At 45.3% G+C, this 17,351-nt stretch overlaps 1 protein-coding gene and 1 long non-coding RNA gene across 3 annotated transcripts in view; one reads left to right on the top strand and one right to left on the bottom strand.

Annotated features, from left to right (window-relative positions):
* Window positions 1-16,900, top strand: part of RGS8 (regulator of G protein signaling 8) — a 36,972-nt gene extending 20,072 nt beyond the window's left edge. The window contains exons 5-6 of one of the 2 annotated variants that reach the window (XM_037907844.2): window positions 5,751-5,917; window positions 8,222-16,900. In XM_037907844.2, the coding sequence (XP_037763772.1) occupies window positions 5,751-5,917; window positions 8,222-8,404 (350 nt within the window). In that variant the 3' untranslated portion in view covers window positions 8,405-16,900. The remainder of the gene's footprint in view (window positions 1-5,750; window positions 5,918-8,221) is intronic. The other variant, XM_037907845.2, reaches the window with a different exon arrangement.
* Window positions 2,720-6,192, bottom strand: LOC122461459. Its single transcript, XR_006283366.1, has 3 exons — window positions 5,981-6,192; window positions 5,698-5,820; window positions 2,720-2,780 (listed from the first exon to the last, which is right to left on the bottom strand). It is a non-coding gene; the product is annotated as an uncharacterized LOC122461459 (long non-coding RNA).
* Window positions 16,901-17,351: the final 451 nt, after the last annotated feature.

The following is a 17,351-nucleotide window of genomic DNA, read 5'->3' as shown; positions in this document are numbered from 1 at the left end:
AGAAGTCGGTACCTATGGTCACAGTGGTGCTCCAAATTTCCGGGGTGCCCTACGCAGCCGCATATGCTGGTTATGCCTAAGGACAGCCCTGCTTTGCTCTCACAGACTTGCAAATTCCTTCCAGATCTGGTCCTCTTATGGGCTTTGATGCTCTCCCCCATTAGAGGAATTCTTTGCAGTGTCTTCATTAGGTCTGCTCCAACAGTAATCGCTTCCCTGTTTGGTTTCAGGTAATCCCTACACCCAAAGCTTTTTGGGGTCAGATGCCTGAATAAGTATACTAGAACTATTTTAAAGGATCATGCCCCTAAATAAGTACCCCATACCTTCTTAAAGTGCCATGTCCTTGGAGATGGTGGTCTGTATATTCTCAGGATGCACTGTGCTGTGCCATCTGAAGACTCCCAGTGCTGTTCTTTTTTCTTCACTTTATCTTTGATATGTAGTTTATATATCACACTTCCTAGCTTCCGTGCTTCTTTAATTGATACTTCAGTAGGTGACTCAGTAGATGATGGTTTTCTGTTCAAATCAGTACTGAACTTGACATAGTCCTGGGGGTACTGTGCTGCCAGAGTCCCCTCATTTGGGTGAGAAGTGCTTTGAAACAAAGATATTGACCTCCTTTGGTAAGTAACGCTTCCATGATTCTCTTCATGAGTGTGCAGGTCTTAAACTCAGCGTCGAGGCCAAGGTCCAACTCAGGGAACAACATTCTATAGACCTAAATCCACCCTGGCACTTCTGTTAGTTCCAGTACTCTTCTCCAATTCCCTTCTTCCCTTCCTATCCTAAGCTGCAGGGCAGCATTATAGTGTGGAAGCTGTCTTACAGTGCACAGTAATCTGTTGTTCACTCTCACAGGCTGTGCCCTCACAACCCCTCAATGCCAACTGGCAAAGGGTTCAGTGTTCAGCAACTCCTATCATGCCTGACACACTCACTACATGGAACAAAATTGCTGCCATGGTATTTATCGATAAAGACTGTTGTGTGAGGTATCCAGTGAAAGCTTATATCATAGTGGTCATCATAAGCATTGAGAGATGTATGTACGGTCACTGTGCAAGGAGTTACATGTACCTACTAAAGTAGGTGTTAAACTATGTAACCAGGACGAGTTGACAAATAGTTTTTTTTCCAGACAGGAGAGAATATGTACATCTCTCTGTCACATGTAAATTAAGCCAAAACAATGGAAACCATATTCGCATGTGAAATCAACAGGAAAGACATGTTGATGGAGGAGATATGAAACAAACAGGGGGAGCACAAACTAGCAACAGGGGAGAAGAGGCTTGTATGGGAGTGCACTTCAAAGATTGACTGGCCTAAAAGAGGAGGGGGAAAGGACGCCTTTCTTATCGTTCACTGAGGAGCTAAAAGGACGGCACTTCTTGTATCCATAAAATTTGGATCCTGGCCATATTGGGCTAGTGATGCTGGGAGGCCTTAGGTGAGAAATTGTTTAGACCAGGGTTTTAGCCAGTTAGAGTTAAGCTTAGACTCTAAGAAGCATGTTTTATACGTAACCCTTTCTTATTATCCTTGCTCATTCGATCTTCAGTCTAAATCTTTGTAAATAAAGGTATGTGTCACAGGGCTGAGCTGTCCTAAAGAATTTGATCCTGAGTGGTTCCAGCCAAGCTGTGTGTACCCTGTCCCGTCAGGGACAGCTCACCTGGCGGTTTCTGAGTGCGCCCAATGACAGGAGCTAGATACTGCAGAGGGGGATGCTAGAGACCTAGAAGTTGGTGCTTGTCTATGAAACCAACAGCCTCTGGCCAAAGAGCTGAGTTATCAGACAACACGGCTTCACGCTAAGGGCAGGTGGTGGTGAGGTGCCTCACAACTCTGAGTACCCACGGGGAGAGTGACAGAGGCATACCTTATATCGGCCACACACTGAGAGAATGTAAGTGGTGGAAATCAGCCAGAAGCTGAAGGAAAAAGGGAGATGGAGCAGGGCAGCCCTAGGTTTTGAAGTCCCTCCCAAGAAAGTCCTCTGATGCTCCCTCCTCCATCACCTCCAGCCTCCCAAACAACTCAGAATGATCCTAGCTGACTGATCTAAAAAGAAGGGCTTCCTCCACATACAGAGAGCTCATGCATGGAGGAGACAGAAGCCTGTGGGAAGTCAGGAGGGGGATCAGCTCTTATGAGTGAGTGCAAGTTAGCAGTGGGACTTCATACAGCAAGGGGGCCCCTTGGTTTGAAGTCTCTCCTGCATAAGGCCATGAGAGACAGAGAGGATGGCAACAAAGAGAGAAGAAGGAATAGACAGAAGAGAGAGGGAGTGCAGGGAGGAGAGCAGAAGGAAAGATGGGGAGAGAGGGTGAAAAGAAGGAAAGTGAAGAGGGTGGGAGAAAATAGCAGGGACAGAATGAAGAAAGGGGGTTAGCAAGAGACCTGCAGGAGAGGGAGGGCGAGGAAGTTTATGGAGAGGAGAGAAAATGGGGGGAGAGGAAATAGAAGGGAAGGAGACAGAGTACAAACAGGAAGAGAAAAATGTCCACTACTCATATCCAACCCCTTTCTATATTTATTTAGAAATGAAACGCCACTGACTAAAGTCAGAGCAGGAGCAAGGGGAGAGAACTGTGCAGAGACCCTCTGGTTCCAGCTGCTGCCCCAGGCAGCTCTCTGGAGCAGGGTTGAAGCAAAGGTCTTTCATGCTGCATCAATCATGAGAAAGCCTTTCCTTTTACCAGACATTATGCTCTGTTCATCACGTCCCCTGGCAAGGCTTCTGTTTTTGGAGAGTGACTCCTGTGTCAATGCTAAGGATGTCAAAAAACAGAGAGAGAATCAAGACCAAAAAAGAGAGGCAGGGTGTCTAGAAGCATATTGCAAAGCTCTTTATCGTCGTTGTAAAAAGCTTCAGCAAGGTATCCACTAACCAACTATGGAATGTTTAAGGGCAAACATTACAGGAACCAGCTACATACAAAGAGCCTTATGGCACCAGGATCTGCTGTTTTTTTCCCCTCAAACTTCTGTTCCCTCCAAACTCTCTGCTATCCCATACTGCCAAATAGATTACCTAATCTGTTCCTGAGTTTTCACCTTCCCACTGAGACCCTACCTCCCCAGGAAAGACACTGGGTACTAGATTTTGGAGAGGGCACACGTTATGTGCCACCTTCTTGCCGCCAGCATTTTGGGGTCAGCCAGGGAGTGGAGCAGGCATTGGTGTAAGCTAGAGCAGCCTCAGCAGCATCTCTATCTCAAGATGCCTACAACATCATGTTATGAAGCCATCGAGCAGCTCACAACAGCCTGAGTGCAGTGTGTTCCCGATACACCTCCTGCCCCGGCCATATCTCTGGCATGTCCCTGCACCGTTGGCTTGGAGAGGGGCTAATGTCTCCCTCAGGCACCTGGAGCTGTAGAGTCCATTGTATCCAAATCACAACATTCAGTTTCAGCAGCACTGCTGTGCGCACAACAAAAGCCCTCGTTTTGCAGCTGGCACAGCACCTTGCTGAGACCACATTTCCCCCTCTCTTTGGGCAGTAAGAAGACTAAAAAACGATACTCCAAAGAGTTGATGTGATACAGCTGTAACTGAGCATCTCATCCCTGTGTCCCCTTTCTGTCCATAATCTCACATTAGCTATTTAAAAGCAAGCAGGAAGAGGCACTTTCACCCCAGCTCTCATAAAACCATTCTCAGTTGCTTGTGGGGAACACATGCGAGGTTACTGGAAGTTGTAAGGCACTTAGATGAGACATTCAAGAGGGGAGAGGGAGCTGACGGAACCATTCTGTGTCCCAGTGGCGGCTATGGTTGTCAGCTGGCTGGTTTTTAACCAGCCTGGACAGTTTTTGTACTGCCTTGCCAGTGAAAAGATTTAATGTGTGGGGTTTTTTTTCCCCACTTGGGACCAATCTTCCCTGAAAGCTGTGCACATGCGTGTCCACACAGTGATTTTGTAACTACGATGCATGCCACGTGGCTGGGAGAGCGGCTGCCCTCTGGGTGTGTGCCAGGTCCTCAAGCTGCTGAAACCGCAGTGGCTCCTCCCAGCACTGGGGACTAGGAAGGGGGACAGAACATAAGAACGGCTATATTGGGTCAGACCATTGGTCCATCTAGCCCAATATCCTGTCTTCTGCCTGTGCCAAATGCAAGTTGTCACAAAAACACCTGAGACCCGAATCTCGCCAGGAGCGGAGTGGTTGAGGAAGGGGCTTCTGGTAGGGGACAGCAGGAGGGCTCCCTTAAGGGCTGATGTGGGGGTGGGGTTCTGCATCTCAGAATGGATAGTTCCATAGTTCCATCTCACTGGCAACCCCAGTGTCTCCTGGATTCTGGCTAGGGGAGGGGAGGCCGGGGGCAGGGTTTCTCTTTTTCTCCTGCCATGGTGGGGGAGGGGGGAGCTGGAGGCAGCAGACTGTCACTTTTCATTTCTGCCCATTGGAAGTGGGGAGGAAGGGCAGGGGATGGATCTTTCTGGGAAAGAAAAGAGTCAGAAAGGAAGCTCCCGTCTGGTACTGGTGCAGGAAGGATTAGAACCCCATCATACCCCCAGCCAAGCACCAGCCCCTCCTGCTGCTCCCACTTTAGATTATTGTGCCTGAGAAGTTCTTATTTCATCAGCCCAGGAAGAGGCAGGAGGAAGGGGAGCTCCAGGGGAGCTTAGCTCCCAAACTCAGGGCAGGGAGAGTAGGAGGGACCTTCCGTCAGTTTCCCCAAGACCACTTCTTTCTCCTCACTGACTGCATTCCCTGTCCCATCCCACAAATGTTTTTAGACACAAACTTGGAATGGGGTAATGTTGGTCAAGAAGGATTCCTGTCATAAACTCTTATATGGCCCTACCTTACAGGAAAGGTCTGAAAGGGCAAAATTCAGCTCTGCCATAAGTGGGTGGAGTGCTCATTGATTTCAATTCTGCTTGTTCCAGACCCGAATTGGTTGGATCCCACTTGCAGAGAAAATAAATACAGTGGCTGTGTCTACATGTGCCCCTTTTTATAAATATACCTAGGCACAGAAATCAGAACGCTCCAATTTCCTAGCCAAATCTTCATAATCATAACTTGTAACCTGAGCTAGCCAGAAACGTTATCTAAGTCTCACAATTGCTAAACACTAAAAGAGATAAGAGCACTTTGACCACCTAGCTAGAGAGAGGTGGTAACCCCTCAATGTTCCTTCCTTTTTCTTTTTATTGTAGTTGTTATGGTTAGAAATTCTAAGATACTTCCTATATACAAATAAGAGTTAAAAACGTGTCAAGGTAATAAATCAAAGTAATGAAAAGCCCAGATGTAAAAGGAGACAAGTTCACAAATGATATATTTTATAAACTTTTTACCGAGTGACAACTGTATTTTACAAAGTGAGGCATTAACAATTGTATGGCAAGCAGACTGTATAACTTGAGCCTAGGAATTTCAAAGTACCCTATAGGAGTTAGGCTCTCATATCCCACTGAAATCCCTTTGAAATTCTGCCTACATTCCTAGCAAAATACTGATTAAAAAACAGCACAGGAGGGGGTTCCTTTAACCACATGGGAGCCTCATGTAACTGTGTAACCTGTGGAGGACAGTAATTGAGCTTGCTGTAGAAAAACCACATGATCAACAGTTAAGTCTCTTTGTGCCAATGGCAGAGATTTTGAAACAAATAGGGATTGTATTTGTTGGGAATAGTGAACAGTGGGATATACAGTAAAGAGGTCTTACCTGGTCTGAAGTTGCTTTCCTTTTCCCATAAATCCAATGTTTCCCCCTTGTAGATGGGATGGCTGCATTCCGCGCCTTCCTGAAGACAGAGTTCAGCGAGGAGAATCTGGAGTTCTGGCTGGCCTGTGAGGAGTTCAAAAAGACCCGGTCGACAACCAAACTGGCATCCAAAGCCCACAGGATCTTTGAAGAATTCATTGATGTGCAAGCTCCTCGAGAGGTTGGTAGGCATACACACTCTGGTGGGATTAATCTGAGAGACAGGTATTGCAGGGAAACTCACTTGGCAAGGGGAAGGAAAGGAGGGTTGGGTACATCATGTTTGCCACATCTCTCTCCACTACCAGTGACTCATATCCCCAGTGCTGGGATTTTGTACTCTTCAGGGGACCACTGCAGAGGTAATGAGCTGATCAATGATTTCACTGGCTACTGTTGGCCAGTGTCTCTGGATATTTGAGTTACTGCAGCCTGCATCCCAAAGCGTCCAGTGGGGAACCTCTGCAAATCAACAGATAGAGACATCACTCCTTCATTCTTTCACAAGTATCAAAATTCTTGCCTTATAGGTCCCCAAAACTGCCTTCAACAACACTCCCAGCAACTGCTCTAACCTGTTGAATCTCCAAGAGTTAGGGCGTATGTGGCAATCTAGGCCCTACACCCCTCTGAATCTGTATTATTCAGCATTGTTATAATTGCTGAAAGTTACGAGCAATAGCACACTGTGCTGAATAGAAAGTGTAGCCACAATTTAGAGTTTGGACTTGTGAATTCTCCTTTAACATAGTCACAGTTTATGATGTTATATCCTGCATTGTGATGTCATATTGCTTATTCAGAGAGGGCCTGCTTACAGATTCCTCTAGTGAATGTGTACCCAATTTCCAAGAGGGCTTCCAGGGGGGAAAACCTCAGACTTTACCCACAACTTGTGACTTGCTAATATTGGTAATCTGGGGCCTCTGATCGGGCACATGCCCATCCCCCTGGTGGAAAGGCTAACGAGCATTCCTGCAATCAGGCACTGTCAATTAGGTGCACCGGCAGAACATGCTACGCCTGTAGAAGTGGAGCTTAAAAGGGTGATCCTGGCCAAGGGAGGAGTTTTTCCAGGAACAAGGAAGCTTCTAGGGCATGCTAGTGAGCTCCAGCAACAATGGAAATTGAGCCTTAGGCAGCTGCTAACATTTTCCTTCAAGCCCCACCCCATTTGAGGCAGATAGACACTACAATCTTGGTATAAGCAAAAGGCCGTGAACTGTGATAGGTCCTGGGAAGTGCACCCAGGGGCTAGAGTCAAGGAGACTATAAACTGGGTGCTGAAAAGACCCTGGGAGCGAGCTGAGCTTCTGCTGGGAACAGTAAGATTGCCCAGGAGTAGGGGCTCCTGGCGGGGACCCAGGGGCAAGAGACTCAAAGGTACTTTGGCTCAAGCCCAAGCTGAGGTTTGGCTGACTACAGGGCCAAATTGAACTCCCACAGAAGTCAATGGCAGTCTTTCTGATTATGTCAACTGGAGTGGGAGGTGATCCAGCATCCTGTGGCACTGAATGCATTCCAGCTGGGATTAGACACTTGGGTTTAGGTTAGATTAGGAGGTGTCGATCCCTATGATATCTAAAGGGTTTGGTCTTTCCTAAAATCAGATCGCACAGTCATGACCTTTGGTGTATCAAAATTTTAAATGACCCCCCAGCATAATGCACAGCCAACTAATGCTGTAACCATCTGAGGGGAGGCACAGATAAAGGTTTCCTTTCTTGACTGCATTATATTTGTGTACCACGGAAGCCTCCCTATTCAAACGATTAATAATTGCAAACTCTCTCACACAGGAATTGCTTTGCAGCCATCTTTCTCATGACAACCACAGTTAAGCCTGGTTGTTTGTCAGGGCAAAAATCTGGGAAAATTCATTGATTTGTCACAGCAAAAATGCTAAAATTATGCGTTTAGGGGGTTTAAAATGGAAAAGTCGAGGCACAATATATTTTAGTAAGTAGTTGTCATGGGAAATTATGAGAAAATTCAAACAGTTTATTGTAAAACAAAAATAACTTAAAGCTATTTAGTAAGATTTTAGTAATAGTTTAAAATTGCTAACAATTCATTATTCTACACACTAAATGTATAGAGAGCCAAATTTGTAAAAATTCATAGGAGTCTTGATGAGTGATGGGATAGCTGGGGTGACAAAGACTCTGAGTCAACATTTTCAGACTTGCAGTAGGTGCCTAAAGTTAAGCACCTAAATTCACACTTAGGCACCTACATAAAAATGGTCTGGTTTTCAGAGGTGCTAAGCACACACAGCTAATATTGAAATTAATATGGATTGAAGTGCTTAACTTAAGCCACCTAAGTTAGAAAATTTGTGCAGTGACTTATTATGAATCCCTCCCTCTCCCACCCCAAAAGGTTATGTTGTTGTGTTATTAGTTGTGGCTGTGACAAACATACACTCTTAACTATATAAAGTGGGGTTACTCTATATAATTCTTCTTGTTGTCTCTTTCCCTAGGTGAACATAGACTTCCAGACACGAGAGGTGACAAGAAATAATGTGCAGGAGCCCTCACTATCTTGCTTTGACCAGGCCCAGGGGAAAGTGCGCAGCCTCATGGAGAAAGACTCTTACCCCAGGTTCCTGAGATCCAAAATTTACACAGACCTGCTGACCCAAACCCAGAGGAGGCTCAGCTAGAGCAGGGATGGGACCCTCAGAAACCATAAGCTTCCCATGGCAGCCAAAACCATTTCCAAATGTGAAACTTCATTGGTGTTTAAAAAAAGCGGTGGTAAAGGAGGAAGGGGAGAGAGAAAGGGGGAGCCCATTTCAGAGTGTGACCCAAACGCAGTACTAGGACTCTTTGTAGAGTCTCTGTGTGTGTTTGGTTAGTGGTAGCACCTAGCAGATTCTGGCCTATTCAGGATCATAAACATGTCCTCTGGGGTGCACTGGGTCATCTATCAAGAAGGCAGGTTTCCCAAAACTTACTACACTGGTTAGTTCGTAAATAATGCCAATATGAACTTTCATCCTTCCAGACCTCTTCCCCACGCTCACCTATCTCACATATTTGGAGGGGACACTAAGGGCAGTCATGAAACTAGTGTAACTGAGCACAATTCAAAGCAGTGCTGTCGATCATGTGAGGGCGTGGGCAGCTGGAACTCCAAGCTAGAGACCATGAGGTTCCGAAAGCTACAGGCCTTGAGCTGTCTCCCCGGGTAGAACTGATCAACTGAGTCAGCTCTTTCTTCCATTTTTGTTGCTCACACTGTGATGTCAGCCATGACCTTGCTGCACCCCCTCCCTATCTGTTGATGCCCCCCAACCCTAAAGTCCTTCTCTTTAGGGGAGGGAAGCTGAATGTTATTTTCACATGCATTGTCAAGGAGCCAAAGTTTCCTCCCCAGGAGGCCAAACCAAAAGCCCTTACTAGAAATGGTTCTAGTACAAATTATAATTATTATTTGATTGATTTGTTTTGTGGGAGCAGATAGGAGCCCCAGGCATGTTGCAGGGCCCCATTGTGCTAGGCTCTGTACCAAAACCATAACAAAAAGATACTTCTTGCCCCAGAAGAGCTTTGTAGTGTTGGGAGGCAACATGTGATGCTCCATCATGCTAATTCCTAACAAGGAAGAGGAACGCAGGAGCTGCCTGTTATGTGAGAACACACATTTCATGCATTGCATGATCAGGCATGACTGGGAGAGGTAAAAGTAAAGGGATTTGTGTGCAACGTAGCACACCACACACAACACTTAAAAACAGCCTCTGTCCTGACCTCATGCAGCATCTGATAACATTGATACTGAAGTTATTTGTATTTATTGTCCATAGACTGCTTTTATTGATTGATTGCTAACTGTTCAGTGCTGTACGGACAAATATGGAGACGTGGTCCCTACTGTGAAAACAGACAAGACAGTGGAAACATGTCATGCACTGGATGAGTCCAGTTTTGAAGCAGTATACAAGACACTTATTTGCTGTTGTATTTTCCATATTTTTGTTGCATAGCTTAAGGAAAGATTATGCACAGACATCAACTGTGTCACACAACCACCAAGTTATGCATAAATAAATTTACAATAGGCTCCAATTTCTATGTTTAGGGTAGTTTGTGGGTTTGCTATCCAAAAAAGTTTGGATTAAAAATTTGATTCAAAATTGAGTAAACAGGATGGCCTGGAGTCTAAAGCTGCACACAGCAAAGTAGGGAAAAGCTGCATGGGTCTCAAAAGGTATTGCACATCCATGCATTAGGTAGGACATAGCTTTCAAGCTCTGTTTTGAGGGATGCTGTGCCGGGGGAGCTGCTGGATGTATAGCCTCTGTTCTGTAGTCATTATGAGGTTTCTCTCATTAGGATGAACGGTTTTGTTAGTGCATCACTGTTTTTATTCAATAAATGTCTTCCCAGTCCTATCTCTATAATGTGAGCACTGGATGGAATTGACACGGGCTGAATGGGAAGGGGAGAGGAGAGAGAGAGCTGATGCATGGTTAGGTGCAGAGTGGCTTAGCTTTACTGAACAGGAGTTCACTCATATGCCATTGCCGTTGACCAGTAACCAAAGTTTTGCATGGTGGTGACACTTGGGCTCCAGGTGACTGGGTATTTGTGGTTCAGGAATCACAATGAGGGTGGGGAGCATGGTTGTCTCATTTCAGAGTCATGTGCAGCAGGTCAGAGTTCTTAGGCACCAGAGGCTATATGCTGTATAGGGAAAATGTGTTTTCTAAGGAAAGATTACCTTACAGCATCTGACAGCACTGTTATTCTAAAACTGATTCTCTACTTTTCATTTTGCAGACCACTTTGTAAGAGCGAGACCCTCTCATGTGTCAATTTTCATTCTATTAGAGGGACTATCAGAAAGGGCATTGAGCCCTATGATCTGAGAACCATTGTTTACCGATGTCCTTCACAACTGGATTGTAAAATAAGTGGCAGGGACTGGAACACAGGTTTGCAAGGTGTGTGCAACTGAGCCTGTGTAACGCTGACAGATCCCGGTTGTCAGCGGGCAGGATCGAAGCTGGGGCCTCTGGAGCTTAGTGCATGAGCCTCTACCGCATGAGCTAAATGCTGTTAGCTAAGCCTATAGAGCAGGCTCATTTTATCTCTCTGTCTCTCTCTCTAGTGGTCTCACTAGGTGCCACTAGATGGGACACAACACCACACCCAGGAGGTGTGTGGGTTACATCTGCACCCAAAGGCAGGCCCTATAGTACAGCCCCTCTATCTATTTTCTTTAAAAGTACCTCTAGAACAGTGGTTCTTAACCTGGGGTGCATGCACCCCCTGGAGGTGCGAGATGCCCTTTCTGGGGGTGAGAGACATGCCAGATTTTTTTAGAAGGTAAATCATCGAAAACACAAGTTAGTCACAGGTACGTAAGTAGAACTATATTTTATCAAACCTATGTATTTATTAACATTATACATTTTAACGATTACTGTAATATACAAATAAAAATATATGTAGGTTTAAAGAACTGACCTACTTCAATGAATTTTGATAAGGGGTGCGAGAACGTATTTTGAGAACCAAAGGGGTGCAGGCTGCAGTAAAGGTTAAGAACCACTGCTCTAGAATCTATCATGAATTCCCGTAGTCTATACATTTTGTCAACCTAGCAAACAAGATTGCAGAGGTAACTATCTCAGGAACCTTGTGCAAGGCACTAGAAGGAATCAAAGACTGATGAAATTATTCTTTGATTATTCCTGGGCTATATTTTTGTCCTACTAAACAGAATTAAACCACATATACATCCCCATTGTGCTGCAGATGTAAGATAAAAGTGCAAGGGGGGAGGGTGGGGGAGATCACTGAGAGACGCTGGGGAAAAAATTTACTCACATCACTCCACAGGGTTCATGGAACATTCTGAATGTGTTTTCTGTGCAATTGGAGGCAGACACCAAGAGAGAGCTACTGAGGAATTGAGGTGAACTCTTCTCCCTGTGACACAAGCTGTGGCACCCTCATTTAGGGCTATGCTGTCTTTAGATGTGGGGAGCTCCTGTTGAGTTAAGTCGAAGTCAATGGGAGCTGGATGCACAGAATTTGCTCCTTAATGCAGAAGTGTCTAGGTGACTCCTTGCATGAACGTGAACTGGTGCATGAAACCAATGACTCTACAGCTTTTGAACTGGTGAGCACACTCTTCAGTGTGACAGGATAGGCACACCTATATGGTGCCTTTCAGGTACTGGTTGAAAGATCTTAGCTGTCTTTTATAACACTATGGTCTGGGACAGACACCACAAGTGACAACACTGAAAGTACTGAGATTGTGAAGGCAGGGGAGGGCTATGTATATTTTATCTTTTATATTAATCCACATATTGTGGCTGTGAATGCAAAGGGTGCATATATACACAACTCTGTCCTTTTTTCCAAGTGAAGAATCATTGAAACAGAATGTAGGACTGGAAGGAACCTTAATAAATCTAGTCCAGTCCCCTGCACTGAAGCAGGATTAAGTATCATCTAGACCAGAATGTAAGTGAAAGTGCTAGTGGGGGATGCGTAGTCAGTGCTTTTTAAAGAGAAGAAAGGTGGTCATTTTTACTTCTTGTTTATAAGGCACCCAAAAAGGCTCCATCCACAGCACATTAAAGACTCCGGGGATACTTCAACAGATGGTATCCTCAGTACCTGCTAGTACTTCCCAGCCCTTTGGGAGGCCAACCTATTCAGCAGAGAGCTCAGCCTACTATAGAAGCATTGTGAGAAAATATTGTACAGGTCGAGTCAGCCAGTTGGCATAAAAAAAGCAGTGAAGTGAGAGTTTCTGCATGACTGGGAATGAAGGGCAAGTATAGCTGGACAGCTGAGGGCTGGATGGAAAGTATATGGGATGGGGAGGAGAAGGGAGGTTTCTCCCACCAACTAGAGGGGGGTGAGACAGTTGACTGTCCATTTAAAAAGACCTCCCCAGGTTGAGTGATTTTACCTGATGTAAGCTGTATGCTCCTTTGCTTCTATCGCTTCATCAAGACAAGATGATTGGGGTGAAGCTATGGAAAATTTGACACTATTGCAGGTTTTGGAACAGACTGGGCAGCTGGCCAGATCAGTGCCCATCCCCATGCTAAAATATCTGCAGGACTTCCTGATGTATGCTCAGTGTGGTTCTCACCAACATTGCTGTCTTGAGCTCCACTACTATTCATGGCAGTAAGGCCAGATAGAAAACAAGCTAATGATTTAAAGCCTTTTTTTTTTTTAAACAAAAGAAATTAGCATAATTTGCTGTCTTTTATGCCAAATGTCAGCCTGAATTGAATGAAAATAGGAAAGTTATGTAATCGCCTCCTTTAAAATCAGGAGCTCGTGAAGAAAATAGTGATTTAGCATCAGCCATTGCAAACACTATGCTAGTCTAGAAGGATAAATCCTCAAAGATAAATACCCTGCCTTTGCTTCAACTCTTATTTTATGTTAAAGGGGCATCAACAACTTATCACACTTCCCTCTGAAAATTCTGGACCCAGTATTGTTATAACGAAGGGTGCTATAATCGAAAGGGGTGGGAGAAAAAATTGTTTCTTTCTACCTTTGCATTTGACAACACTTTACATATTTCCCCTGAACAGCTTGTCAATTTGTGAAGATCTCTGACAAGAGGGAAGAGCAAATACTTTTAAAAATAGGAAAATGCAATTTTAAAGTTACCAAATTTCAGAGGGACACAGAGGCCGGGGTAGAAATTGAAACTGCTTTTAACCTTTTCCCCCGATTAACCAGATTTGAAGTTGTCTATGTCCCTTTAAATGTAAACATTAGTGCACTGACGAGTCCCTGCCTTCCACACTGGGAAGTATGAAGGGCCAGGTCTTGATCATCTTGGGGTATGTCTACACTACAGCCTAGTCTATGGCACTGCAGCTGTGCACGGTAGGAAGCATCTACACTACGGCGCTACATCACCAGAATGGGTTTTTCCATCAATGTAGTTAATCCACCTCTCTGAGAGGCAGGAAGCTAGGCTGATGGAAGAATCCTTCCTTTGACTGCATCTGTACAGGGGTAGGTCACCCTAATTATGGGTGCAAAAATTTTCACAGGCCCTGAGCAACGTGGCTAGATCGACCTAAGTTTTACGCGTAGACTAGGCCTGAGTATTGAAGGAATGTATGTGTGAGTGAGTGCATGTATGAGCGAATGTGTATGTGCTTTATATATAAATTTAATGTTTCCCAGTAGAGGATCTTTACTGTGATTTAGACTGTAAACGTTAGACTAGGATAACACATAAGTGATATAAAATGAGCTGTTAGCGTTCCTTTGCGGCGTATGTAAGATTGGCGAGTAATGGGAAATGTAAAGTTCTGCTGTGCTTCCAACGACCCGTAACAGCACATATATCAAACTGAACTGAATGTTCATTGATATAGAAACAAAACTGAAATGTTTACAGCATACAGAGCAATATCAAAGCATACCTCATGCCAGTCCCCGAGTGCCTCTCACCTGTCGGTGCATATCTGTCTCCTCTCCCTGTATGCCTCTCACTTGTCCCTATAAACCTACCCTCACATTCCCCATACCTGTCCCTATGTACTTATTGCTTCTCATTTATCTCTGCACACACGTTCAATATCCTCACAAAGCTGTCCCTGCATACCTCTTGTCCATGGATACCTTTCCCCTCTTCTCACCAACCTCTCAGCCATCACTGCATACCTATTATTTCATGGTTCTCATTTATCCTCACATACCTGTCCCTACAGACTTGTCTTCTGTTGTCACATACCTATTCATGATGCCTCTCATTTTCCCCAGATACCTGTCTGCTGTCTTTTCATATCTTTCCAGCATACCTCTGACTGTCACTACACACTCTGCTGTGTAGCTGTCACCTGTCCCTACACACCAATTGCCTGTCATCTCTTACCTGTCAGTTTCACACATCCTGGCTACATTCCATTCACCTCTTGTGCTGGAGCTGCTGTAGTCATCTTATGTCTTAGTACAGCTCTTGCTCTGACACACAAGTCAAAGATCACAGAACTGAAACCAAGGTATGTTTGCTGCTACGTCAGAAATGATTTCCCCCTCACGCACATTTGTGGGGCATTCTGAAGCTTTTGGCTTGCTCCTAATTTTGTGTCCCCTTTTCTCCATCTTTAAAGCTTCACATGCCATGTTTGCTGGCAGGGTGTGACAAAGTGAGGGGGGGCTGGTGCTTTCGTTACTCCGGTTCTACTATTAGATTAGGAGTCAATAGCTGTTTTGTTGGGATTACTGCTGTGCTTCCTTTTAGCTTCCCAATTTCCACAAGGCTGTGTTCATATACAGATGTGTCACTTATATTTGCTTAGTCATGGTGGGTTATTTTTGCTCTGCACCGCCCCTTGGCTTTATTAAAAAGCTGTACCTCTAATTCAAGGCTGTGTAATAAACTCAGTTGACGCTCCAGGGCATGAATGTGGAAGGGTAAGGGGGCAGGGGAGGAAGGGAACTGTGAGGCGGAGTCTCTAATCACTAAAAAATGAACCATTTGTGCAGAAAGGCACGTAAGGAGAGACTGGCTGTCTGAGGCTCTTGGGAGAATCCACAACCCAAGGGTGTTGTGGAGGTCTTGGCTCTGGTGTTAGGCTCTTGTCTCCGGTCACTGCTTCACACTTTCAGTCCTTTTCTGTCGGGTTTGAAGCCCAGCTGACCAGTTAACCGACCCAGATGGGCTGTGGTCCAATTCCCAGCTTATTTTCCTCTCTGGTATTCACAGTACAATTTGCTAAGCTAGAGTGGTGGAGCTGCTATTGACTCAATGGTCTGCTCTTGTATCTGTATGTATCCCAGTACTCTTCACTCTTTCACGCTGCTGGGCCCACAGGCTGAATCTAAACCACTGCAGATCAGGATCAGCTCTGCTTTCACATACTGTAGAGCAGTGGTTCTCAAACTAGGGCAGCCACTTGTTCAGGGAAAGCCCCTGGCGGGCCGGGCTGGTTTGTTTACCTGCCGTGTCTGCAGGTTCGGCCGATCGTGGCTCCCACTGGCCATGGTTTGCCGCTCCAGACCAATGGGGGCTGCAGAAAGGACGGCCAGCACATCCCTCGGCTCGGGCAGCTTCCCGCAGCCCCCATTGGCCTGGAGCGGCCAGTGGGAGCCGAGATCGGCCTAACCTGGGGACTCTGCAGATAAACAAACCGGCCAGGCCTGCCAGGGGCTTTCCCTGAAAAAGCGGCAGCCCTAGTTTGAGAACCACTGCTGTAGAGTGCAGAGCCAACCACATTGCAGTATGAGGAGTATCTCTGTATATTGCTCTGCTCATGTCTACATCTGCCAGTTAAAAAGGGATGGGGGAGGGGAGAAGGACATATGATTTTATATTTACTTGTGCAACAGAATGGGTCTCAGTGGGATTTCCAGCAATGAGAGCAGGCAATGAGTAATCCATGGGATGGAACTGGCTTCTTTAAGAACTGTGAGCCAAGTGTCTCATCTCCCTTATATTGTCTCTCTTCCTTTCTTTACAATCAGAACAGGGACCTGGGTTTCCATTTTTCCTTGTGTCAAAGCCACCAATACCACCTTGAATCTGCATCCTTCATTAAAAGGATCAGAAATAAGGATGCCAGTGAAAACATGAATGGGGAGAGGAAACTTTCAGTACCAGCTGGTATTACTAGGCTGGGTAATTTGGTACCAGGCCTGAGCAGAATGCAAGTTAAGGTGTCCTCCTAACCACACATGCTTCCAGGAACTTTGTGTGGTTCAGAAGGACTCATGAGAGCCTTAGCTTAGGGAGGAGTGAATTGCAAATTGAATCACAGGACAGCTTGACTTGGAGCCCAGCTTCTTTAAGATGCTATCTATTCTATGGTTCTCATGCCATTACCATCACCATGGTATCTGCACACCAGAGTTGTTGTTAGCAGAGCTTCAACTGCAGTTTGGACAGGACCTAGAAGCTGATTTCTGTAGATCTTCCTATTTGCCATGGAAGTTTAAGATGAAGGCAGTGGTTAGGGTTTCCATCTGGAGTTCCCTCTACATTAGCTGCTCTTGTTTGAAAGAGTCACTTAGACCCAATTCATATGAGATATTTGGCTGATGTCTTTGTCATTATCACTGATTTACGTCATTACAATGTAAAATGGAATACTGTCATTCACCTTTACTGTAGCAAATACTGTGAGGATGTAATAAACACAAACTGAAAACTGTTTCCTCTGTGCCTGGGGGTTTCCTTCTTACTTTACTCACATTCAGGAGGAGAAAAGATCTTTCACTGCTTTATCTATCTGCTTGGAATCCCCCTCCCCCCCGCCATCTATTCTCATCCTGTGAATTGATTTGACTGGCCCAGAGATTTCCAGTGATCCCATGGTAGCAGTTGGTCTTCTGTACAGTCCTGCCTTGTGATGCAGCAACCTAGGTCTAGTTGTGTTGGAAGAAAAGTGGTGGAGGAGAGGGACAAGGATGCTGGCAGCAGAGGGAATGTAAGGAAAGCAAAGGATGGTCCCTCAGGTTCCCCTGAGGAACTGCTGTCCATGTTCAGAGCTGAAGAGGGAGACAGCACACCTAAATCTACTATTGTCATCAGCTTCAGAGAGTCTGCCTAGTGTCTAAGGCAAAAAAATATTGTGGGGGCATGACCTCTCTTTTATAAGAATA

Source organism: Chelonia mydas, chromosome 8, assembly GCF_015237465.2.
Source record: "Chelonia mydas isolate rCheMyd1 chromosome 8, rCheMyd1.pri.v2, whole genome shotgun sequence".
Lineage (NCBI taxonomy): Eukaryota > Metazoa > Chordata > Testudines > Cheloniidae > Chelonia > Chelonia mydas.
Note: the sequence above shows the minus strand (reverse complement) of the source record. Positions and strands in the feature narration are given on the sequence as shown.